The 26,404-nt window shown below is 44.1% G+C and overlaps 1 protein-coding gene across 1 annotated transcript; it reads left to right on the top strand.

The window, feature by feature from the left end:
* The first annotated feature begins 560 nt into the window (after window positions 1–560).
* fut8b (fucosyltransferase 8b (alpha (1,6) fucosyltransferase)) lies at window positions 561–25,611 on the top strand. The gene is made up of 9 exons (XM_084700911.1): window positions 561–763; window positions 5,152–5,270; window positions 12,934–13,096; window positions 15,148–15,262; window positions 17,431–17,668; window positions 19,060–19,306; window positions 21,043–21,219; window positions 23,463–23,613; window positions 23,935–25,611. Exons 1-9 carry the CDS (start codon window positions 561–563, stop codon window positions 24,271–24,273), a joined length of 1,752 nt encoding a protein of 583 aa, XP_084557037.1. The 3' UTR covers window positions 24,274–25,611.
* The last annotated feature ends 793 nt before the right edge of the window (window positions 25,612–26,404 follow it).

The following is a 26,404-nucleotide window of genomic DNA, read 5'->3' as shown; positions in this document are numbered from 1 at the left end:
CACTCAGCCACCTGTTCTGGTGCTCTCTGGACCAATATATATCATACCTGCTCACATTCTCAGGCCTTGTGTGTCATCTACTCTGTCTGCATGTCTGTCTTTTCCATCTTACCAATTGTCCGTTTCTCTCTTTCTGTCCCTACAGGAGCCAAGCCAAAACACCGGAAACCAGCTGGACTGACAGGAAGTCAGACCTTGGTGGGCCTATTGGAGCAATAAACTCACAGATTGCACTGCTAGCTGTGAGTGGAGAACACAGGAAAACAAGGTTTTGACATTGAAGCCACACCAAGGCTCAAATCTACCATGCTGGTCGTGTTTTAGCATACACAGAGAGAGGACTGGACAGCCTTCACCCCCTTCTCTTTCTCCGTCGCGCTCCTCTCTCTCAGTCGCACTCTCCCTCTGCCTCCTGCACCCGTCCTGTATCCTGCTGCAGTGCCAGAGAGGATGTCCAAGGCACCCCTGCTGCTGTTGTGACGGGGCACGGCAGAGGGTGTGTGTGTGGGCGGGGGGTAGGCAGATCGAAGGTGGGGTGGGGGGGTGGGGGGGAGTGAAGGATGCGGCCCTGGGCAGGTTCATGGCGCTGGATCACTCTGGTGCTGCTGGCCTGGGGCACACTGCTCTTCTACATCGGGGGCCACCTGGTGAGGGACAGTGAGCACCCGGAGCGCTCAAGTCGAGAGCTCTCCAAGATCCTGGCCAAGCTGGAGAGGCTGAAGCAGCAGAACGAGGACCTGCGGCGCATGGCTGAGTCCCTCAGGTAGAGCCAGGCTGTTTGTATGTATGACAGCAGGATTGCATGTGTGTGTGTGCGTGTGTGCCCAATTGTGTGTCGAGTGCATGCATGTGTGCTTCTGTGCGACACAGTATGTGTGTGTGTGTGTGCATGCCTGTGGGCTTCTGTGTGTGTGTGTGTGCGTGCCTGTGTGCTTCTGTGTGTCTGTGCGCATGCCCTCGTGTGAGGATGGGTCGAAGCTTTAGGAAGTGCTCACAGCATTCGTCTTTGACATGGTGCATGCGTGTGCTTGTTATCGTTCACCTCCTTGTCTGAGGGACTGGGAGCTGCTCAGCTGCACACAAGAGCGATTCCACCTAGTCATAATGGCACTGCCTTCGAAAGGCCCTTGATAAAAGGCCCCCTGATAAATTCCCCTGCTAAGTATCCGAAAGTCAAACTAGGCAACCGTGAAGCCATGGGGAAGCTTCCTTGACCATTCCAGCATTCTGTTTCTCTCTGTGTTTACTCAGAGAATGTGTGTGTATATTTGTAAGTGTTTTGTTCACAAGTGTGCGGACGTGTGTGTTTATATGTACGTGTGCATGAGAAAGGGTTTGTGTGTGTGTGTGTGTGAGTGCCGAGGAGAGAGTTTCCAGTGTCTCTTATCTGGTATTAAGAGAGGCCTAATGGACACAAAGAGGCTGTTAAGGTGCTGTCCATCATCCTTGCCCAGATTCCACCCTCATTCTAATCTTGCGACAAACTGCTGACACAGGCATGGAACCAAGCCAGACTCAAACCCCCAGGTTGTCACTACCTAACTGACTGACTATGTGACGACTTGCTGGCTCACTGATTGACTAGCTTTGCTGACTATGTGCCTTTCCCGATTCACTGAATCACCAGATTAAAAAATCATCTCTTGACTCTGGATAACTAACTAGGAATAGTCGATTCACTCAAGCGCTGTTAACTTGCAGGTTAGCTGATTGATTTAATCGACTCCATGATTCCTTGCTGATTTGAATGGCAGGCAGCGAATCAGCCCACCAATCACTAAGCACCATTATTAGAGGTGAACACAGGGTCGTCATAGCGAGCTGTCTTAGGCCTCGCCCTCTCCACTGCTGTCAGTCACCTCCGGCAGGAAGCTGTGGTTGGCACAGTGTTGACGACTCGCACAGGCGAGACTGCGTGACAGAAAAGCCAGTGAAGGGTGAGAGTGACAGCTGGGTTGATGGATCCCCAGGCTCCTAGAGGAGGGATGGGTTAGAGGAGAAGAAGAGAAGAATGGGAAAGACAATGGACCATGCAGTGAGTTTTAGGGGTGCATACTTCTGTTCCTTGATTATCTGCTGTACATACTGCAGTACTATTTGTATGTCGCTTTGAATCAAAGTGTCTGCAACCAGAATACAATTTTAAAATGTAAATGAGAGAACAAGAAATTTCACACAGAGAATATTACATGGAAGATAGCAGGCTTTAAAAGAAAGGATGAAAACAAATCATTGACTTCTCATTAGAACCATTGACCTCCATTACACGGTCTTCTTCTTCAAGTGCTCGAATGGAATCTGACTGCTTTCATTGAGTCGTGGGCGTAATTGTGTGAAAGTTTAAGTAAGGAGGCAGATGTATCACTATGTGCAACTCAACCATTATTGTGTACGGAGGTATAATGTGGAGATGTCATTTAATTACATATGAGTGTGTGCAGGGGCGGTTTTAGGCACGGGCAGACCGGGCAGCCGCCTGGGGCGACATTTTTTCGTGTCACGTGGGGGGCGCACGAGCATATAAAAAAAAAAATCACTGCGCCGCAAAGCAGTTTTCTCTTATCTTAGTTCTCCTGGTCCTCCCTCTCTCTGTGTGAGGTGAGGCTGAGAAGACTCATTTACTGGGTAATGTTATTAGCTCAGTGGGGCTCCACTGAGCAGATGTTGCTGCCGCCTCCGGTCTGAACTCCCATCGACCTGGCCTTCTCTCAGACCCAGGGAAGGCAGGGGGACTGACGCCAACAGTGGCCCCATTGTGGGAGCTGTCTGTCGGCAGGATGGCTCTGTCTGCCGGGGTGTGCCGGACTGGAGAGCTGGCCATGCATGAGTTCAGTAACACTCAGTCACCATCTCATCTGATCTGTGTGTCTGTCTCTTTCTCTCTCCCCCCCTCTCTCCCCCTTCCTCTCTCTGTCCCCTCTCTACCACGTCTCTCTCCCCTCTCTCTCTTTCTCTACCCCCATCTCTCTCTTCCTCCTATCTTTTTCTCTACCCTCTCTCTCTCTGTCTTTTTTTCTCTCTTTCTCTCTCTCTCTCTCGTTCATTCTCTACATACACTTTATCACACATACACACTTACACACACATACACACCCACACATCGAGCACTGTCCAATAAATGTTCCTCCTTGATGTACAATGAAGGTAAATTGCATTTATGTAGACCACTTTCATCCTAGAATTCCTGAGAGCTTTACATTCCCATCCATATGTATGTCTTCCCAGGTCAGCTCCAGGGTCCTCTTTGAAGTCTGACAGTCAAAGTACGCACTGAATATCTCACCCAGGAATATGTATGCAGTGCCATCTTGGCCCCCTGTTTAAACGGATGTATTCAGCTCTGATCCAATGTGAACTGGTTGCCATGCGCAAGGGAGCCAATGGGGAGTCGGCAAAGCAGCGTTTCCGAGGGAACAGACGTGCGTGCGGGGTCTCACCTGTTTTCTGCTTCAGCGCCGTTTGCTGCAGGGCACAGCACTTCCTGATTCCCAGGCTGACACCCCCTCCCCCCAACCCCCTCTGAATCCAACACTGTCACCCTTCCCATTTCATTAATCTAAGAGGCTGCTTTACCCCCATGAGTGGTACCCACTTTCCCTGCCTACTTTCCTCTCATTGTAGTCCTCAGAGAAAACAATGTGCTGTGTTTATGCCAGGGATCATTTGTGTGCTGTAGCAACAGATGCCCGAGCTGGCTCACACTGGCCTAAGTGGCTCCAGCTGCACCTGTGTCACAGTCAGTGGTGTGTTTCAAGTTATGTCTTTGTCAGACTTCAGTGCCCGCAGGGGCACGTACATGTATATTTGTGACCGCCTCAGCAGATTGTTTGCTTTCTGTAGCGGTATACAATAACGCTTTTATAACCTTTTTAGGGAGATCTCACTTATGATAATTCTGTGAAGGTCATACAGTTCCCCTGTGGGATATGATATCACAGTAAACACCCCTCTTCCGGTGGGAGAGTTATTGTCGGTGGGAGTTTCCTGACATTGTCTAATTTTTTGGAGCCCAGCTGTCAGAACAGATACTGGGAAGGGAACTACAACTGGGTCTTCCTCTATGTAAAATTTGTATCAGACAATAAAAACAGGCACTCCTTAAGTTACGGGGTCTTTAGAAATGGTGGAATATGATATTTAATGTATCTGCTATAGGCCATTGAACTATTACAGTCATGTCCCAAATGCAGCGCTCAAGCTGTTCATACCTACATTTATTCTCACATGTTGCCTTGTGTGTCTGAGGAGGGGAAACAGGGGTGGGGGGCGGGGTCGTAAGGTGATAGTTGGCTGAGTGAAATCTTTAAAACCTTCATCTCTATGCCTGACTGGGCCTGATGTTCCCCTCTCAGGGAGCAAATTTAGTTTGCATGCCTTGCATGCCTTGATAACTCATTAGCGTGGCCTTTGTCTCGCTCCGTAAATGCTGTGATTCCAGTACATGTAAGCCATATTAATACTTTAAGGTACACCCCTGTGTATTAATATGCAGTTAAAGGCTGTTTGAGTTGCCCTTGGTTGAGGCCATGTGATCAGTTAATGCTTGTGAATTTGTATTGATAAGTTCAGTAGTTGTATTTACACTTAATTGAGATGTTGAGGCAAAATCAAATGCATACCCTGGTTGAAATGTCTCTATTCATTACAGCACATTGTATAGTACCAAATAACTAAACACTGGACAAATACAGCATTGAACCATGCAATTACTCATTAGTGAATAACTCTCAATGAATTGCATTTATAAGGACTGCCTAAAAGCAGGCCCAAACATCATTTTAACTGTAATGAGCAATTAGGCTTTGCAAGACTTTTAACAGTAAAATGTGTAAAGCTCACTGAGTACTGTGCTATTGAGCACATGAGCACAGAATGCTTTGATGCATGCCCACATTTAATCAAGGGAGACACAAAAAGCTGCACATATTAACTGTAGGAGAGCTCTGACTCACATTGACACAATGTGGGGCAATGCATGCGCACACATATGTACACAAAGGTACTCTTTTTGTCATATACACTTCGGTGCACATTCATCACATTCATAATGCTCCCATACGCATACTCATCCTGCTTCCAACGTGCAAAACCAAACAGACTCCATCCGTGTTCGTGTCCCATTCTCACTTTATCCCCCCCTCTTGTGCCCAGGATACCTGAGGGCCAGGTGGACGTGGGCCCCATGGCTGTGGGAAGACTACGCTCCCTGGAGGAACAGCTGACCAGAGCCAAGCAGAAAATTCACAGTTTCCAGAGGCTGACTGGAGATGGTGAGCAGAGGTGTACCAGGGCATCGTGGAGGGGTGGGACGAGGGCTCAGGAGTAAGCCTCAGGGAAGAAGGAAGGGGAGGCCATGTAAGAGAATCAGGAGGTGTTGGAGGTAGAAATTGAGTGTTTGTGGTACTATGCTGTTTTCCTTAGCCACGGGGGGGGCATGGGCTGAGCCTACTGTAGCCTAGCAAGGTGTTAATAGCTGACAGCCAAGCTGTTGTACGTGTCTCCAAAGAATCTGTGTGTGATGGAAGGGAAGATGCTAGGTAAGTGGTAAACGTGTGGATAAAATGGAGAGAGAGACTCTTAAAGACAAAAAGAGGGACAGAAAGCAATGGACATGTGAGGGCAAAACGGTAGAGCAGCGTCTTCTCCTTGTTTGTACTGCAAGGGCTAAAAATACCCTTCAGCTTTTCGGTCAGCCTTGGGAGACAGCAAGGGAGGGAGAGAGAGACACTGAAAGACAGAGAAGGAGGTAAGAGAAAAACAATCATTGTCTTCCTTCTCCTATGTTACAATGGATGAAGACTTTTAACCCAATTGCTATTGACATTTTTTTGACAGGATTAACACAATTGTTAACACACAAAAAGCAAACATTTGGCACCATTTTCACAACCTTAACTTCATGTACCAATCGCTTGACCCACTTTGGCACTACTTCACACTCCCTTATCTGCATTAGACTCTGACTTTCCTTCTTTACACTCTGATGTCAATTACACATCACCTGGTTGTCAAAACACTACACACAATGTTCAGTTGTTGCACACACTTCTCAAGTAAAATCTCAAAGTATCAACCTACAATACCCAATTCCCTATTCAAACGTCTAAACAATCAGGTCTGGTGAGCAATTTGCAATCAAGACTGCAGCATGAAAAGGGCCTTGGGCCTCTGTTTTGTTTGGTGAACAAGGGAAAACTTATAACATTGACAACCAAAGAAGGAGAGGGGTAAGAGTGAGAGGAGGAGAAGGAAGAAGAGGAGGACAAGAAGTAGGGGGACAGAGAGAAGGAAGAGTAGGAGGAGGACAAAGATGAAGAGGAGGACAAGGATGAGGAGGAGGAGAAGGACAAGGAGAAGAAGGAGAAGGAGGAGAAAGAACGAGAATGGTCATCTCAAATGAGATTCGTGCCACTGTGGTATATACCATGTGCTCAACCATGGTTTGAGGGAGGCTGGCCAGAGGGTCCAACCAAATCGCAGCCGCTTCACAGTTGCTGCCATCATTAGAACCTTCAGGATGGAAAACAGGTACAAAATCTATTTGCCTTGTGTACTGTAATTCTGCATATCAGTAGAATAAAGTGTGCTCACAGTATTTGTATTTTGCAGGACTGAAAGAGAACCATAGCCTGGCTGCCAGCCCAACTTCTCCCCGCCCACAACAAAATTTGGTCGGGAAGTTGGGTCTGGAGGGTCTCGTATTGGGAACAACTACATAAAACCAGGATCTGGGCGGACCAATGAAATTGCGTGGGCGGGCTTTATACGATGATGGACAGATGATCAACAGTAACTTAATCAACAACGTCACGAAAGAGCCCTTGGGTTGAATTCGTTTTCAACAAACAACATATTACGTTGCTCTGATTGGTTGTAGGTCTATCCAATTGAGCATAGAGGCATTTGTTTTACGAGTTCGGTTGAAACACGCCCCATAGTCACAGCCCAACACAGAGTTTTCAGACTCATATTCTGACTAGAATTATGAGTATGACAACGTCAGGCTAAGAGAACCACACTGTGGAGGAAGAACACACGCTTTCACAGCTGAACAGGAGACTGAAATTGTAAATATGGTTTGTGAGAACAACACTATCACACTCCGACAAGTACAAACTGGGATCCTGGCTGACCATGCTACAGTCAGGAATGTCCAGACCATCAGCCTGTTCTCTGTGTACCGAAAAAAAAAAAAAAACACTACACTGAGACATTTTACAAAAGGAGAAATGGCTCATTCTCCAGAGTCATGCAGTCAAGCAGGGAACGGGACTGCACCCGACTACATCAAGTCTCTCCTACAGCCTTATACCCCCACCCGCCACCTACGGTCTTCTTCAGACAACCGCCTGGTGGTCCCACCGCTCAAGACCGCCCGGTCCCAACACAAGCTCTTTTCCTGTCTGGCCCCCCAGTGGTGGAATCAACTCCCCACCTCCATCAGAGACACTGACTGTCTCTCCTCCTTCAAAAAAGGCTCAAGACGCACTTGTTCCGGGAGTACAACGGTACTTAGGAATGGTTTGCTTGACCCGATGTTAGTTTCCTCAAGGATCACAATTACCCTTGCTTAGAGACTTGTTACTCTTGTGGTTAGTGGTAACTGATTTAATATTTTTGTACTCGCTGTGATATATTGTTTTTATTGTTGCTTGTTTTTCTACAGGTACACTTGCACCTTGCACTTATAGCGGTTCATGTTGTTTAATTGTAACGTGTTTAACTACATGCTCTCATGGTTCTTCCCTTTGGCACTTATTATGGTTGTTCACAATAAGTGCTTCATGTTTTGGCTACTCGCATTGTTTTTGGGGCTATCTTGTTGTTATTATCAGTGACCTATGCACTTTGTAAAGCTCTCTCTTGGAAGTCGCTTTGGATAAAAGCGTCTGCTAAATGAATAAATGTAAACGTAAATGTCATTCATATGGTGTGTTCCATTTCTATAATTAGGGTTCCTCCGTCAGGAGGACCCTATTGTAATTGTTGGTATTATTATTATTCTTGTAATTTATCTCCTGAACACATTGGTAAAAAGTTTTGAAATTTGGCATATTGATACAACATGCCACAACTACGGCCCAAACACAGACTCGTCCACATTAGACCATATGGGGCGCCACAGGCCACACGCCCAAATGTCCACTTTTCAGAGTGAATGCATTTCCACCCCATTGCTCCAATTCTTCTGAAACTTGGTTTGCGTGCCTCATTTTTCATGAGGAACACAAAAGCCTCAAAGACCCATAAGGTCCACCATGATGTATTTTCCTGTACAGTGATAATTTGGGAAAACCTTCAAAATAGACCTCCTCCTAAAAAAAGGTCAAATTGACTTGACATTTTGTACAGATATGTATCATTGACATATTTAAAAATGTTACTTAAGACAGTTGAATCAAATACAAAATGTCTGAAAGGGGTGTATTTATGTAAATGTCCACATTGCCTCAATAAGTTTGTGTCACTAAATCAAATTTATTTTTGAATGATGGTTTTTCAAACCCAATAGGCTTTAAGATGACACCACCCTGAAGTACCCTGCAAAGTTTCACCTTGATATGTAAAAATATAACTGAATTACAGCTGTTTGAGCTTGGACCAAATCTGACAATGCTTGCCATTGGATAACATCTTATTTTATTATCCAGTTGATGACTGAACATGGCAGAGTCCAGATCCGGCAATGTCCGGCAGCTGTTGGCTGAGATGTTGTGCTTATAAACAAAGAGTTCTAGGTTCAAAACCAGTCCGAGGCAATTTTTTGAACACTTTTTTTGGGGGGACAGAATGGTTTCTAGTCTTTCGGTCAATCCTCCGGTTGTAAAACATAGCAATGAGTGTTTATTTGAGCCCATAACAACACTCCGATCATCTGTTAAGCGAGACTGTGTAAACCACTGCAAAACAATGCTGCAAGAGAAACGGCTTTATTCTTTTATATAGAAACTGACCAGAATTTCTACGTCTTGAGGGGAGCTCAATGGGTTGAAACGTTGTCCTGCAAGGCGCAAGGTCATAGGTTCAAAACCAGGCACAGTCATTTGGCCTGTCATAATTTGTTTACTTGTTTAGTTAAACAGGCAGACATCCTTCTGAAATACCATGCACAATTTCATGCAATTTCACCTTGTCAACCGTTTCTTAACCTTTGTCCCAAAGCTGACCAAAAACGAATACTCATATCATGCAGTTGGAACACAACTAGATAATCAGCGTCGGCACCCTTGAGTACCCAGCATGCAGTGCGGCATGTCAAAAAACGCAAAGACTTGTGGAAAATAGTTTGGTTACAAAAGCTGTGCGAGGGATTTCAATTGTTGTGTTCGTTTAGTTAGATGTTTGTAAAGTTTTTGTTGGTTAGTTAATATAATCGTGTTGGTCACCCTGATTGTGTATGTTGTGTAGTTTAATCGGATGAGAGTCGGCTGCTTTACCGACACAGGCTATTCTCGCAAGGAGCTGAATATGAACGCTGCTCTAGCCCAGTTGCCCACATGACTATTGTTAGTTGTGCATTGACTGAGAGTCTGGAAAGAGATCAACTCAAGAAGAGTTTCAATATCCTATAAAAAGTTAATACTTAGCCCTTAGTAATTATATTATACAGTCTCAGCAGTTGGTGTATAGTAGAGAGGCTAGAGAGACTGACTTGTTACCTTATGCTCATGAGTTCAAATCCTCTTTCAGCCTATTGTTGTTGGCCAAACATGAAGTCATTTTGCTCTCATGTTGTGCAAGTCTCGATCTTCTACAGTGTATCTGTTTACAATATTTAGCCATTTTGCGGAGGAACCCGCATCACTGCTTGCAGCTATATTTGAGTTTTCAATTTTGCACCACGGTGTGCTGTGAATGCTTGGTAGTGTGCAGCAATTGCTTAGTTGTGTGTACTGTTATGAATGGTATGTGTGGATCATTTGAAAATACAGTTGGAACACAACTAGATAATCAGCGTCAGCACCCTTGAGTACCCAGCATGCAGTGCGGCATGTCAAAAAACGCAAAGACTTGTGGAAAATAGTTTGGTTACAAAAGCTGTGCGAGGGATTTCAATTGTTGTGTTCGTTTAGTTAGATGTTTGTAATGTTTTTGTTGGTTAGTTAATATAATCGTGTTGGTCACCCTGATTGTGTATGTTGTGTAGTTTAATCGGATGAGAGTCGGCTGCTTTACCGACACAGGCTATTCTCGCAAGGAGCTGAATATGAACGCTGCTCTAGCCCAGTTGCCCACATGACTATTGTTAGTTGTGCATTGACTGAGAGTCTGGAAAGAGATCAACTCAAGAAGAGTTTCAATATCCTATAAAAAGTTAATACTTAGCCCTTAGTAATTATATTATACAGTCTCAGCAGTTGGTGTATAGTAGAGAGGCTAGAGAGACTGACTTGTTACCTTATGCTCATGAGTTCAAATCCTCTTTCAGCCTATTGTTGTTGGCCAAACATGAAGTCATTTTGCTCTCATGTTGTGCAAGTCTCGATCTTCTACAGTGTATCTGTTTACAATATTTAGCCATTTTGCGGAGGAACCCGCATCACTGCTTGCAGCTATATTTGAGTTTTCAATTTTGCACCACGGTGTGCTGTGAATGCTTGGTAGTGTGCAGCAATTGCTTAGTTGTGTGTACTGTTATGAATGGTATGTGTGGATCATTTGAAAATACAGTTGGAACACAACTAGATAATCAGCGTCAGCACCCTTGAGTACCCAGCATGCAGTGCGGCATGTCAAAAAACGCAAAGACTTGTGGAAAATAGTTTGGTTACAAAAGCTGTGCGAGGGATTTCAATTGTTGTGTTCGTTTAGTTAGATGTTTGTAATGTTTTTGTTGGTTAGTTAATATAATCGTGTTGGTCACCCTGATTGTGTATGTTGTGTAGTTTAATCGGATGAGAGTCGGCTGCTTTACCGACACAGGCTATTCTCGCAAGGAGCTGAATATGAACGCTGCTCTAGCCCAGTTGCCCACATGACTATTGTTAGTTGTGCATTGACTGAGAGTCTGGAAAGAGATCAACTCAAGAAGAGTTTCAATATCCTATAAAAAGTTAATACTTAGCCCTTAGTAATTATATTATACAGTCTCAGCAGTTGGTGTATAGTAGAGAGGCTAGAGAGACTGACTTGTTACCTTATGCTCATGAGTTCAAATCCTCTTTCAGCCTATTGTTGTTGGCCAAACATGAAGTCATTTTGCTCTCATGTTGTGCAAGTCTCGATCTTCTACAGTGTATCTGTTTATAATATTTAGCCATTTTGCGGAGGAACCCGCATCACTGCTTGCAGCTATATTTGAGTTTTCAATTTTGCACCACGGTGTGCTGTGAATGCTTGGTAGTGTGCAGCAATTGCTTAGTTGTGTGTACTGTTATGAATGGTATGTGTGGATCATTTGAAAATACAGTTGGAACACAACTAGATAATCAGCGTCAGCACCCTTGAGTACCCAGCATGCAGTGCGGCATGTCAAAAAACGCAAAGACTTGTGGAAAATAGTTTGGTTACAAAAGCTGTGCGAGGGATTTCAATTGTTGTGTTCGTTTAGTTAGATGTTTGTAATGTTTTTGTTGGTTAGTTAATATAATCGTGTTGGTCACCCTGATTGTGTATGTTGTGTAGTTTAATCGGATGAGAGTCGGCTGCTTTACCGACACAGGCTATTCTCGCAAGGAGCTGAATATGAACGCTGCTCTAGCCCAGTTGCCCACATGACTATTGTTAGTTGTGCATTGACTGAGAGTCTGGAAAGAGATCAACTCAAGAAGAGTTTCAATATCCTATAAAAAGTTAATACTTAGCCCTTAGTAATTATATTATACAGTCTCAGCAGTTGGTGTATAGTAGAGAGGCTAGAGAGACTGACTTGTTACCTTATGCTCATGAGTTCAAATCCTCTTTCAGCCTATTGTTGTTGGCCAAACATGAAGTCATTTTGCTCTCATGTTGTGCAAGTCTCGATCTTCTACAGTGTATCTGTTTATAATATTTAGCCATTTTGCGGAGGAACCCGCATCACTGCTTGCAGCTATATTTGAGTTTTCAATTTTGCACCACGGTGTGCTGTGAATGCTTGGTAGTGTGCAGCAATTGCTTAGTTGTGTGTACTGTTATGAATGGTATGTGTGGATCATTTGAAAATATGTCTGTGTGTACCAAATGAGAACACTGAGTTCCATTTTGTGTAAGAGATTTGATGGCAAAGAATCATCTTGCAAAGGGAGTGTCAGGTTTAGCATTTTGTGTGTGAAGTTTTCAGTTTTGTGTGTGCAGTTTTGAGAAAGCCCTTATTGTTTTGAGAAACGTGTGTTAACAATTGTGAAAAACTGTAATACAAATGTAATTAATTTAAGTCTCCAATTACAACAGTTGTGTTTTTTTGCTCATATTATTTTTGTTCATCTTTGTTTGTTTTGTATTGTTTGTTTGAGACTGTCTAAAGACAATTTTCTATTCCTATGGGGATGTTTTTTTGAATTCAATTTGAAATTGAATTGCCAAGTTTTAGACAGGAACTAGAATCTCCAGACATTGCATCTGTATGGAGTCACTGCCCTTTGTTTAGGGTTGGTTGAGTTGTGTGCTTCATCCTCTACACCAAAATAAGATTAAAGAGCCAAATGTGCTTTAATGGAGTCAAAACAACACCTTAGGTAAGAGATGAGGATAGAAGGAGCTAGGTTCACCCTGTTTCACACCAAAGCTAGACTGCAGTACATTTATCCAGTATTCAGTATTTTAATAGTAATTATGCTGTAATAAGGCATCAGTTCCTGTGGAATACCATGGCCATATATTTTTCTTTATCATTCCCTCTCTTGGGAAGAAGGGTTAGAACATTTGTCAGAACATATACTACCTGAATTGTTATATCATCCTTGACTCTTGGTTCTATGTAACTGTGTTTTGTCCACTGTTCCTCCTCCACAGGCCCAGGCCCTACCCAGGAGGAGCTGAGGAGGAGGGTGGAGAACGGCGTGAAGGAAATCTGGTATTTTGTGCGCAGTGAAGTGAAGAAGCTGGCTCATGTGGACGCCGGCGAGAGGCAACAATACACTGACACCCTGCTGCAAGACCTGGGACACCAGCAGAGGTTAGTCACCAGCAGGGTCTCATAGGACTGGGGTCAGAGATCAAGTTCCCCCCTCCCCCCAGCTACCTGGAAGCCTCCGACAGAGACAAACGAATAAAGCACTGGTGTCTGCTTGCCAAGTGGCCCATTGTAATTTTAGCTGGAGTGGCTTAGAGGGTCCATTGTCTTGGGCGGTGCTGTCTAAGCAGCTTTCCAGAAACTTGAGTTGTCTTCCCACACATCCACACACACACATTCTCGTACTATAGGTCCTTTTTCACTGCCCTGCAGTTTCCGTTGTGTGGGCTTTTGTTCGCAGCCCAGAAAAAGCACAGTTGAACTCAAGCGAGGCCTCTAAGACTGATCTTGCAACAGACTCTTTTGGATAGGCTGCCCCTGCCTGTAATTGTAAATAGGCCAGTAATTGCCTTCAATTGGTACGGGTAATCGCTGCTGTGCTCTACCGCCAACCTTGATGCCTACAGCCCGTGGTATCTAGCCTCAGCCAAGCTACGGCACTGGGGACCGCAAGACTGATACACACAGCCGCTAAAGATATAACCCAGACCCAGCCAAGCCCCTGGGGATATATCTGCTTAGTCCCTCTTTACTAACTTTGTGGCTTGTGAGGTTGGAGTTATTCTTCTCCCAGGAAGTGGTGTGTCGAGTAGAGTGGTTTCACATGATTTCACACAGTCTGTGGTTAAGGCTTCAACATGGGAGGATAAGTGTAGTGATGTGATGTACCATGTGCAATATGACTATTACAGTTTTTCTCAATTGCTAAAACACCAAAACCCATTGGCTGAACAAAGTTGGCAGTTGCCTGAACTCATGTAGCTAATTGTGCCTGTCTGTTGTCAATACCTTAAACCGTTTGACATGGTAAAACACAATTTGCAGATCTCACTTGGAATTTTCAGCAAAACTCTAAACACATTCTCAAAACACATTCTGCACTCTAATGCACGTCATCCATACTGGTAAACACAAATGGCAACAATCAAATCCAAATAGAGAAAACAACATCATCGTCATTGACTAAACACAGCCACTCAAAATTGATTTAACTTGTTTCAAATGATGTGACACAACCAATATAAGCCAATTCAGAGAGCAAACAGGTTGTTGAAGGTGGGAAAATATTGCTTGTGATGTCAACAAAGTGCTCTGGCCTAACCCAACCCAAAGACAAGAAGAAGCCCATTGATCACATGTTTACTCCTTTGATTTTTGTCCCTTTTACTGTAGTATTGTATACTGTAGTACAGTGCATTGTAGGCTGTATACTGTACAATGAACACATTGTATGGCCCTGAACATTGTGCATTGTTTACTGACTGCTTGATAGTGTATATCATTTTGATCACTTTGTTTATGATTTGAGAACAGTGTTTGATTTTGAGCACAGGTAAATCTGTTTTCAGGCAAAAGTTTAATTTTGCAAGAGGATTCAGAGATTTTGTAAATAGTGCTTGAAGATGAGGTTTTGTATTTACAGTTTTGAGAAAGTGGGTGACTGTTTCAAGAAATGTGTTTTAGCATTGGAAAAAATTTATTGTGGAAAAACTGTAACTAAGAAATAGTAGGAACTGTACCCTTATGTTATCATAACATAAAGGAAGACTATAATATCAACAGTGAAAGGAAAGCAGGGTGACACCTAAAAAAATGAAGAAATATGTCTCACATTACAATGACATTATAGAGAAGAAACAGTCATATTTATTGATCTGATAAACATTGCAGTGTCAAATGGCAGGGACAGTTAAGAATGTGCGCTTGATTGCCAATTTTGCTAAATACAGATGCAGGACATATTACACAGTCAGCCTACACAGTTATAAATCTTTCATCAAGCCACACCCAAGAATTTGCTGTTTACAAAGGAAAACTCTACTGTGTGTGTTTGTGTCTGTGCAGCTGGGTTCTGGAAGTGTCCCAGCTTGAGGATGTGACTGATTTGGGTCAAATAAATGTTAAAAAAATGAGCAATTGTTTATGAACTGTGACATTGATGTACATTCATGTATGACAAACAACTTGAATATCTGTGTGTCTGTTTGGCCCAGGTCCATCATGACAGACTTGTACTACCTCAGCCAGGTTGATGGAGTGGGAGAGTGGAGAGAGAAGGAGGCCAAGGACCTCTCTGCTTTGGTCCAGAACAGAATTACCTACCTACAGGTAATGCTGAACCTGCTGTTCAGCTAACTGTCCACCATGACGCACACACATAAAAACCCAGGACGGTCCACACAAAGCTGGCAGCTGGCAGCCCAGACATGTAACTGTACAGTCACGCACATGTATAGTGCACCCGTTATTTTCCAGAACACAAACACTTTGAATGCTTCCTCACACCTGCTCCTCCAATTCATACAACAATTAACTGTGAATCACCTGAGATGAAACACGTTTAGTTTGTGATCGCAGTGTGTCTCAGGATCTGGCTGTGGCAAGTCATCTGCCTCCTAGCACTTTCACACAGACAAATGTCACAGGTACAGAAAATCACACACAAACATGACATAGGCAAGCATATTAACACACTGTGTACACTGAAATTTCAACAACAAAAAAATACACAAACCCACACAAATGCTAACATGCATAAACACACAAATGCATAAACACACACTTACACACGTAAATAAACACACAGAGAAAAACTTAGAAACAGCAACACAGAGAAAAACACACTGTCATGTCTTCCATCTAGTCTGTGTCGATGCTTCCACCCAGGGAGGCCCCTGAGCCCCCTCTCCTCCCAAGCTCGAGGTGCCGGGCTGGGTGGGGCGGTGTGGGGCTGGGTGGGGTGCTGCAGGGCTAGGCCCTGCAGCATTAATGAGCCTGTGTGTTTGATGAAGAGAGCCTAGTCAGTCTGGCTGGGCGGAGACAGCACTGCTAACAGCTGCTGTCACCACCGCTGAGGGATCACAGCTCCACCATCCACCATCAGTAATTAATCACATACACACACACACAGATACCCATGCACAAACACCCCATTACACACACACGCATACCCACACACACAGAGACCTGGATTCACACGGCCGGGGACTCCACCCTCCACCTTCTCAAATACGGTCAGCACTACCTAGCACAGCTTGGCTCCACTCATCCCTGTTGTAGCAGACTCTCTCTGTCTATCTCTCTCCTACAGGCTGTGAGCTGACAACACTGGTGCCTCACATTGTATCCATTAGTGGCATTTTACACTAAACAATTATTGTTTGTCACTTAGAATTAGACCACACTAACCGCTGTCCCATTCAGTGTAGGTTTTCATGTGTGAGTCATTCCTAGCCTGTGTCTTATGCATGTTTCGTTTTCCAATAGGAATTATAGCCTCTGAAGGGCCTCTTAACCTACAGAGAAGTACTTAAAGGCAGCCTTTGTGTTTCATTTACCCATAATGATCATTGAACTGTGTCTCTCATCTCGCTTCTACAAAATGCCAAACAAGCGGCTTCAAGCCAACATTCAACCAGAGTATCTCTCCTTTCCTACGCTATACTGTCTGTCATCATTTAGTGCTTTTCAGTTTTCAGCTCTCATCTCTGGGGTCTGAGACATGCTCTCCAGTCCCATTGTAAAGACGCCTCTGTACGTTATTAACGTGTAGATATCACACCATGGTACATACCTATGGGGCCAATACCGAAACTGGAGCAAGTTGCTCAAAGGAAACATCCCTGTGGTTGTTTTTCCAGAGCTGACATCTGCTGAGGTTGTTCACATTTATTAAAATCCCGCAGTAATACGTTTGGAACATGAAGGTAGTGCTACTCGCAGCACTGCTCTCTGAAGCTGGTTGTGAGCGTGACGGCGTCAGCTGATGGCAGGCGGCCTGATTACTGTGAACTATCTACAGCTGTGACAGTCTAATGAGAAAAACACTCCTATTGCAGAGTAAATTGCTATTTAGGAAGATGTTTGGCTCGGATGCAGAGGAGTTGTGGTGGCTTTTCTTTGCACCACTGCGCATCGTTTTACTACTCCTAAACGCAGCGTGACTGAGCTTTCACAGTCAAGATGAACTTTCTCTGATTCGGTACCATGCCCAGCCTTTGTCCCCCAAAGTGAAGTGAAATACATTTCTCTTAAGGGAAACACAGACAGGAAGAGAAAGAAAGAGAAAAAGAGAGAGAAAAAAGAGCAAGAGAGAGAGAAAGAGAGAGAGGCTTGTGATAATAGAAGAGATGTGTTATTACATGTCAGAGAGCAGACAGATACAATATTAAGGTCAAGTAATAACGCAAACAAGCACATTTTACTTTTCTCCCATCCTATTTCACCAACTCTATCATCTCTTCCTTTCCTTTGTTGGCCTCTCCCTCTGCACCCAGAATCCGACAGACTGCAGCAAGGCCCGTAAGCTGGTGTGTAACATTAATAAGGGGTGTGGCTATGGCTGCCAGCTGCACCATGTGGTCTACTGCTTCATGATTGCCTACGGCACACAGCGAACGCTCATCTTGGAGTCTCACAACTGGCGCTACGCCACCGGGGGCTGGGAGACGGTCTTCCACCCCGTCAGCAACTCCTGCACAGATCGCACTGGGGCCACCACAGGACACTGGTCAGGTAGGTTTTGACCATGCATCAGCACACGTTGGTCATGCACATGCACTCATTGATCAACCATAACTAAGATATACAAACCTTCAGGACCAAGATAGACTGGTTTGCAGGATCTTGGACCTTCCGAACCTCTCAAAATCTTGCTTTCTTGCTAATTTCTTCCTGCCTCTTTTTTCACTTTCAGTGAAACAGGTTTGACTTGGACAGTATGTTCTCCATGTGGACTGTATGCCTATAAATGAGTAAATGAGACTAGCGGTCAATAGAGCCCATTGCATACAGTGAACTGCCCTCCTTTCTGCTCAGCAAATCTGAAGTAAAAGTTTTCAAGTTTCCAAACATGAGTTTATTCATGGCTGTTAGGGGGGAGAAAGTCTTTAGGACAGAGTCTTTGTCCTAATTAGGAAAAAAATGGAGTAGGGGGGGGCGTACAGGACTTTTGTAAGCCCACAGCTCCCCCTCTGCAATAAAACACAACCTGCCAATAATGTTACATAAGCAAAGAAAAGCTTGGGAATATTTTCTCTGATAAATATTTAACGCCTTTGCCAATTTATATTCAGCTCACGCTTGGGCATACACATGCACTCTCACATCCAGGCCCCTGTTTTTCAGTCCTTTTTTTCATTTACTTTTTCCTTGAAATACACTTTTAATGAGTAATTATTCAATTTGTCGGAAAAGGGGGTATGAAAGCTGTATGTTTCTAGTATTAAGTGTGGCAATCAATCTTGCAGAGACCACTCAAGCCTACATACAGTCATGGGTTTTGCATCCAAAGACGAACATCCCAAAAATATCTTGGTTCTACGACTGGAAATGAGTGAGGGTTGCCTGCCAGACACATCCCTTCTGGTGAGATGAGATTAGCTGAAAGAGACAGAGGGAGGGAGAGGGTGAGTAGTGGAAGGAGAAAGAGAAAGATAGAGTGAATTTGAGGAAGTGTTGTGTGTGTATGGGTTTTGGTCTGTGTATGTGCAAGGTGCGTGTAGGAGTGTCTTTGCCCTTGCCTTACTGAGGCTTTGCCCTATCTCCCAGGTGGGCATGGCTAGGAAATGCTATCAGGAGCCCAGAGAGAGTGACCTTCCTAATCAGGTCTGCTCAACCCTCGGCCTAGGGCCCCTGCCAGTCACAGGGCACCCTCTGGGGGCAGCTACCGCCAGCCCAGGCTAGCAGAGACTGGCCTCACATTGGCCTTTGAAGGTCAGGCAAAGAACTGGCTGGAACCACTGGAGACAGGGATATAGAGAGACATTTGGATTTATGTTTGGAAAGGACTAGGGATGAACTCCCTTCAAATTATCCAGGCTTACCACTCTCTCTTTCTCTCCCCAACCCTTCCCTCTCCCTCCCTTTCCCCATATCTCCGTCCTCCCCCCCCCCCCCCCCACCAGGTGAGGCCCACGATAAGGATGTACAGGTAGTAGAGCTACCCATTGTGGACAGTCTCCACCCCCGTCCTCCCTACCTACCCCTGGCCATCCCCGAGGACCTGGCCCAGCGACTCCATCGTCTCCACGGCGACCCTTCTGTCTGGTGGGTGTCTCAGTTTGTCAAGTACCTGGTCCGGCCCCAGGCCTGGCTGGAGGCAGAGATCCAACAGGCCACAGCCAAGCTGGGCTTCAAACATCCCATCATAGGGTAAGTCTCTCTCTCTCTCTCTCTCTCTCTCCCCCTCCCTCCTACCTTTTTCTACATCAACTGACTTTCCTTCTCCCTTGTCTCCTCTGAATCATGATCCTTTCTTTACCAATCCTTCTGCATGTTTTCATACAGCTCCAGGATCCATCCTCACCTGCTTTTGTCTTTGTACCCATTTGTTTTTATATTTCAATTTTCTATCTATCTCCCCCCACTCTCTTTCTTTCTCTGATTTCACTCATAATTATTCACTCTTCTCTACTTCTGTCTTTTGTTCTGTTTGCACCCTGCCAACACTCACTCTCATACATATTTTCCAAGTTCCCTTGCTCCCCCTTTTTATAAAAATCACTCTTTCTATGTGTGTCTGTCTCTCTCTCCCACCCATCATCACCAGAGATCCCACAGAAAGATAGTGCTGGTTTGAAGTTTCCTGGCTCTCCTGTTTCTCTGTGCACTGATGTTGCAAACAAAGTGCCTGAGCACTCTCTCAGCACAGCAGGGGGGAGTGGACTTGGGAAAGAGAAGAAGGGGTGGTGGAGGGGGGAGAGGAAGAGTAAAATAAGGAAAGGGGGAAGAGTTTGAGCTGACGGAGAGAGAGCATAGGGGGAAGGGGAGGCTATCTCTGAGGACACTGTGCCAGGCCAGGGTGGGTACTAATTGACGAGCTTCCCCCTCCACCCCAACCTCCTCCAGGGGAGGGGAAGTGGGAGAGTGGGGGAGGGGTATTTTTTACTCTCTGGACCTGAGACCCACAAACCAGAAGAAGCTAAAAGCAGCCATTACATCAAGTGTAGCCTGCAGCTGAGCCTAGCGCCAGCTGGGAGAGAGCCAGGGCAGAGGGGAATGGAGGAGAGGAGAGGAAAGGAAGGAAGTTAGGGATAAAGCTAGTAAGCACTGCTTTGTGTCCCTTTCTCCCTGGATCAACTGGCAAAATTAAGTGAGAGTATATTGCAGGAATCACACATCACGCTTGAAATAACCAAAAGAGTGAGCCCCTGTATGAGAAGAGAGAAGAAAACAGAAGCTGAGAGTCCTCCATCAGATCAGAGAGAGATTCAAGGATAGGAAGAGGGATAATATGAGAAAAGAGAATAATATAAATATAGGAAGAAGACATTGAAGAAGGAATGACATTCTCATGAATTACCTCTCCTCCCTTATACTGGGCTCTGTTAGGGTTTCATTTGCCAAGTAAATAAAGGTGTTTGTTGCTCCAGTGAGCATCCTGAAGACTGGTTGACTGATCTCTGGCCAAGTTTGGTAATTAGGCTCAGTCTATTTATTCTCCTTCTATTTCTACTTATTTTTCTACCCCCTCTCTTTCCCTCTTTCCACCCCAGTCTTTCTATCTTCTTTCCCTCTCTCTTTCTTACACGTACATTCACCCCATCTCTGCTGTTCCTGGTCCTCCCCTCTGTCCCACATTCTCTTTTATACATTCTCACACAGAATCTATGAAGCTTCTTTATATGATAAGGCAGTTAAACAAAGGGAGGTTTCAGTTGCACAAACACGTAGTGTTGTGTTGGTCTTTAGTTTCTTTATTCCCCCCTCCCTCCCCCCCACCATCACTCAGACATTATGCCACTGGCATTCTTTCCATTTTCATTTGCGTTATGGCTGGATGGGCTAGATGTTGACATATTTAACCAAAGTATCACACAAAAATGAATTAGCAATCTTCTCTTTCTCACTCGTTTGTCTTGTTCTTTCTCTCCGTTACCTCTCTTTAGAGTGCATGTAAGGCGAACAGACAAGGTAGGGACAGAAGCAGCGTTCCACCCAATAGAGGAGTACATGGTTCATGTAGAGGAGCAGTTCCAGCACTTGGCTCGCCGCGTTCACGTGGACAAGAAGAGAGTCTACCTAGCAACAGACGACCCTTCACTACTCCAAGAGGCCAAGAATAAGTGAGTGTGTGAGTGTGCGTGCGTGCCCGTGTTGTAGTGTGTATACAGTATACACCAAGCATGAATAACTACAGTTTGCTATGCACTATGTAGCTAATTTGTTTTTTGTATTTCCCTCTTTTCAATCCAGCATACTGGTTTACAAGGTTATATAACCATAAAGAGCTTATGAAAAAACAGTCCATCCCCAGCTTCTTAGCTCCTTATCCAGCCTCCCTCCTAGCTCCTTACCCAGCCTCCTAGCTCCTTATCCAAACTCCAACATACCTCTGTACTCTTTGCCATAGTAAAAACAGACAGACACGCTGAGATTCCTGGCATTATTAGAGAGATACGCTACTGTGTACATGGATCTTTAAAAGCCCTATGTCCGCTGGGAGGCAGGTCAGCTACAAAACATCAATAACAGCAATAACCATGGTGACAAATTAGGTGGTATTGTTAATGTATGTCTTTATGTCTAATTAAGAACCATCATATATTTGCTCTTCAAAATATACCGCCATGTACTACTACTTCTTTGCTATTTCCTATTTCCATCTCGCAGAGAATCTTATGAGGATCTTTAGTATATTGCTCCATGATTTTTGTTGGTACTGTACGCCAAGTACATGTACGCATATGTTTAATGGCTCCTATCTTGCATTACTTTGTGTAGCCATTTCACAGAAAGATAAAAACCTGACTCTTGCAACTGTCGCAGATGTGTAAAGTATCTGTCTGCAAGGCTGGTTCAGCTATAACCGAGACTATTCAAGGGAGTATGGGGAACATGCACAGATACATGACCGTTTTGGCAACCAAGTTGTTTCCAATACGATGTAGCCATGATGGAAGTCATTATGCCATAAATCTGGTAAATCTACAAAAAGCACTGAAGTACTGATGCTAAAATCTAAATCTTTTACCCACTAGGGAAAAAAGAGACAGAATTTACCACCACATAGGGTGATTTCAGGTAATGTGGGACACTTTTTGGTAGAGGCTCCAGTAGACTTACAAAAAAACTGTAACTCACCCCAGTGGTGTTTCTGTAAATAGTTTTTAGGGCTTAGGAACATTTTCATGTTGGAATGAAATGGGAATACACAGTATTTTAGGAGCTACACACTTTCAAACATAACACGACCCCCTCTTTCACTCAGGCAGCATTTTCAGGTAATGTGGGACAGCTTGTGTGGTAAAGTGGGACAGGCATCGTCTGTCAGCCTAGTCTGCTAGTATTAATAATAATTAGTTCATATACAACAATTCTAGGTGCAAGGGTGTGGCAAGATTCATTTAGTTGTGGCGTTTGACTTAGGCATAAAGTGTAACTGATGTAAACCTTAGTGATCTGCAGTCCATGTGCTAGCTAGCTAGTCACGATTCGTTAGCATTTCGTTGGACTAGCGTTAGTGGTCACTAGGACTCTCACGATAACTACTTTTTATTGTGCGATATATTGCACCAAAATTAATTGCGATAAGCGATATTATTGTCATTGTAATTTTAAGTCCATTTTATGCCACTGATTACATAATGACCCCCCGGCCCCCCAAGGCGAGTTTTCACGGCTGTCCGCGCGTCTATGTCGCTTCACTCCACATCCCTTATTGTTCACATCAAAGCATCAAAGTGCATAACTGTCCCACTGTTACAAACCCTCCCCAGATGTAAGCTGCCTAGGGCGGGGAGAGGATGCAACGCTGCAACCCCAATAAGTATATGGGAAGTGAGACCGGGTAACAGGGAACACTGGACACAGGGATATATATATATTCAAAAGTTTATTCGCTGGGACATAACCCCGACAAGGGTACAAGGGGACGGAGAGCGTTGCCAAATAAAAGAACAAAAGTAAAACCACCCTGTGTGCCTACCCACAAACTAACTAAACAAATGTACAAGGGGTGGCACCCCCTCCTTAGCTAATGTTTCTCTAAGAGGTAACTACCTATGTGCGGGATACGGGACTGGCCAAGTAGAACGCGCCTGTGAGGAGGTAGCAGTGAGGGGACAAAAACAGACAACGAACAGAACCACCGAATATTACACAATAACAGGGGTCGTAACACCCACTTTACTTGATGTCCCACATTACCTGAACTCACCCTAATCAAAAACAACTATTTTGGAAAGATTCGTTTGAATCAAGACCGGATTGCTAGTTTAGCTTTGCATTCACCATGTCGCGAATGGTTTGTAAAAAAAAATATATTTAAGAGTTTTGCTACCTTTTCATACATGATGTTTTACTGCAGGTATCCAGACTATGAGTTCATCAGTGACAACTCCATCTCGTGGTCTGCCGGTCTACACAACCGATACACAGAAAACTCCCTGAGAGGAGTCATCCTGGACATTCACTTCCTGTCCCAGACTGACTTCTTGGTCTGTACTTTCTCCTCACAGGTGGGTTCCCTGTCCTCTGCATGACATCACGTTGACCTTGATGACATACATCAGTCAGTAAATAACCATACTGTTCTATATGCGAATCACAATCAGAAACAGCTTTATTCGCCAAGTAGGTTTGCACAAACAAGAAATGTACTATGGCAGGAAGGTGCATAGAGTAAACATGTACTTTTAAATATAAAAGTAGAAAATTAAGTATCTAAATAATTCTAGCCAAGAACAAGTGTATGTGTACTTGTGGTTCACAAACTGCAAAAGTATGTACTATCCCTGTGGTCTACACTCCCGGTTAATTTATTCAACTCCCTGTCCAAGGTGTGTCGTGTGGCTTATGAGATCATGCAAACCCTCCATCCTGATGCCTCATCCTTTTTTCATTCGTTGGACGACATCTACTATTTTGGAGGTCAGAACGCCCACAACCAGATTGCCATCTACCCCCACCAGCCCCGCAACACGGAGGACATCCCCCTAGAGCCTGGCGACATCATTGGAGTAGCAGGCAACCACTGGGATGGCTACTCTAAGGGGGTCAACCGCAAACTGGGCCGCACTGGCCTCTACCCGTCCTACAAAGTGAGAGAGAAAATCGAGACCGTAAAATATCCCACGTACCCAGATGCAGACAAGCTGCTCAACTCTCAAAGAAAGTAAAGAGAGAGGGAGCCATAAAGATAAAGACTCAGAACCAGTAATGAGGCTACATTATGTACTTCACAGAGAACATACTGTATGTACTGAAACTGTGAGAAAGGAGAAAAGCTTGGACCTAAGGGTGAATAGGAAGCACTAAGCGAATGCGTGCGTGCATACTCGCATGCTCTTATGTGTGTGTGTGTGTATATCAGGTTCTGGAACCTTGCACCCACCATTACCTTGGCCCAATGCGCAAAGTTTGGTGATGTAGAGATGTAGAAATTAACATTGATTTCAAACAAGAAAGAAAACAATTAAAGCTTTGTAATGGCCAAAGCTCGCTCTCCCAAGGTGGACTGGGAACAGAGACTAGCAACCTGCAGCAAGCACTGGATCAATAGCTGAAAAACTATTATAAACTGGGAGAAGAAAAAAGGTTTTCATTTTTATTTAATTATTTTGGTGGTTTTGATTCTAATCTTGCCTTTTTCTTTATTGTTTTATTGAATGTACTGTATCTTCCTCTTTGCCATGCTCACTGCTTTCATTCCTTATTCCACCCAGACTCACTGTCCCTAATCTTGTTTTATGTGCGATTAATTGTTTACTACCATACTGTGCTTTTAAAGCTTATTTTTAATTGTCTTAGTTTCGTATGAGGGGTTTGTACATTGTAAACTGTAGGATGTATGTGTATGTAAGATACCATTCTAAATGTGTGTGTGAATGAGTGTGATTTATAAGGCTAAGACATGGTGCCTGTCATTGACGGTGAGTGGTGTGTTATGGCCACTGGTCTGAATGGTGTTGTACCCACAATGAGACTGGTGGTGCCAGTTGGACCGTCCTCTGCAGGCACGTAAAAGAATTGTGAGTTTAGTCATCAATGGTGAATTGTAGCATACAATGGTGAATTACAATGGGGGGCTGTAAAGAGCTAATGGTGCACACAAGAGCCCTTTAAAAGGCACACCAAACAAAGCACTCCACTGAGCTTATGTCCTTTTGACATCTTCTATTCTGTCCATCTGTTTGTTGGTTGTTTTTATTTTTAACTTTTAACATTGTGAGGAAAAAAGAGATGCCTATGTTGAAGTCGATAATGCCATGTTTATGTCCATCAATCACAGACATTTTTCTTAACTTATGTTCCTGAGCATTGTCTTTGATAACCACAAATTGAATAAACTTGAGAAGCCAAGACAACACTGGTGTCTTTTCAAACTATTCCATCCCTGCACCTTCTGACCTCAGACTGTACCTGACTCCAGCTGCACTCTAAAGAAGCATATTATATACATACAGTACCAGTCAAAGGTTTTGACTGGTACTGTATATATATATTTTTTTTTAGTTCATCACTTTCATCTAATGTAAATAAAATTGAGTCAGGAAACCGCCTCATTGCATTCATTATTTTGTCTAACTTTTTTCTCTTCAATGTATTGATCTCCTTTTTATGGGTTAGACATTTCTCTGCTCTCTGCTGTTCATCCAAAACTCATGCTAGGAAACTGTTTCCTAATCTGAGATTGTGCTGCCTAACTCCAGTGCTCTACTTCCAACATTTTTCAACCTTTTATTAAGTCTTCTTCTCCTAGGGCTTTTTACATAGGCCCCTCCTTGCTTACCCAGCTGTTGGTGGGTGCTACAATACATGCCTCCCTTTAATTTCATCACTGATCTGCATGCGTCATTGGACAGCTACAAGATAAAGCACAGTACTAGAGGAGTTTGGGATGTGCTGGACAGGAAAGTGGTTTTATTGCTTTCCCCTGCCTGACAACAATTTGTAAACCAATTTAGCCCGTACTGACAAGCACACACGGAGATGCACTGACACACACATTATTTCACACACAAACACAATCTCTCACTGTCTCACTCTTTCCCCCTCTCTCTTGCTGACTCTCAAAGACACATACTGTCACACACACAAACGCACACAGCTCAGAGTGGTTCAGTGAACATCTCTTCTTCACTGCGTAAGAGTGCCTCATGAACTTTATAAATGTACAACTTAAGTGGAGGGCACTTTAATTAAAACACACTGTGCTGTCACAGTGCCTTGTAACAGTCATTTAAGAGAGACGTTAGTTCAGTTAACTATTCTGTTAATTGGCCAGTGCTCCCCTGTGGAGGGCATTCT

Source organism: Hypomesus nipponensis, chromosome 6 (genome assembly GCF_054491055.1).
Source record: "Hypomesus nipponensis isolate SF chromosome 6, ASM5449105v1, whole genome shotgun sequence".
Lineage (NCBI taxonomy): Eukaryota > Metazoa > Chordata > Actinopteri > Osmeriformes > Osmeridae > Hypomesus > Hypomesus nipponensis.
This window is presented reverse-complemented; position numbering and strand designations above follow the sequence as displayed.

Excerpts from the sequence above, each read along its gene's own strand:
- fut8b (XM_084700911.1), top strand. The coding sequence starts at position 561 with ATGCGGCCCTGGGCAGGTTCATGGCGCTGGATCACTCTGGTGCTGCTG. Across the intron at positions 764-5,151 it reads CGCATGGCTGAGTCCCTCAG|GATACCTGAGGGCCAGGTGG; the intron begins GTAGAGCCAGGC and ends TCTTGTGCCCAG. Across the intron at positions 15,263-17,430 it reads ACAGAATTACCTACCTACAG|AATCCGACAGACTGCAGCAA; the intron begins GTAATGCTGAAC and ends CTCTGCACCCAG.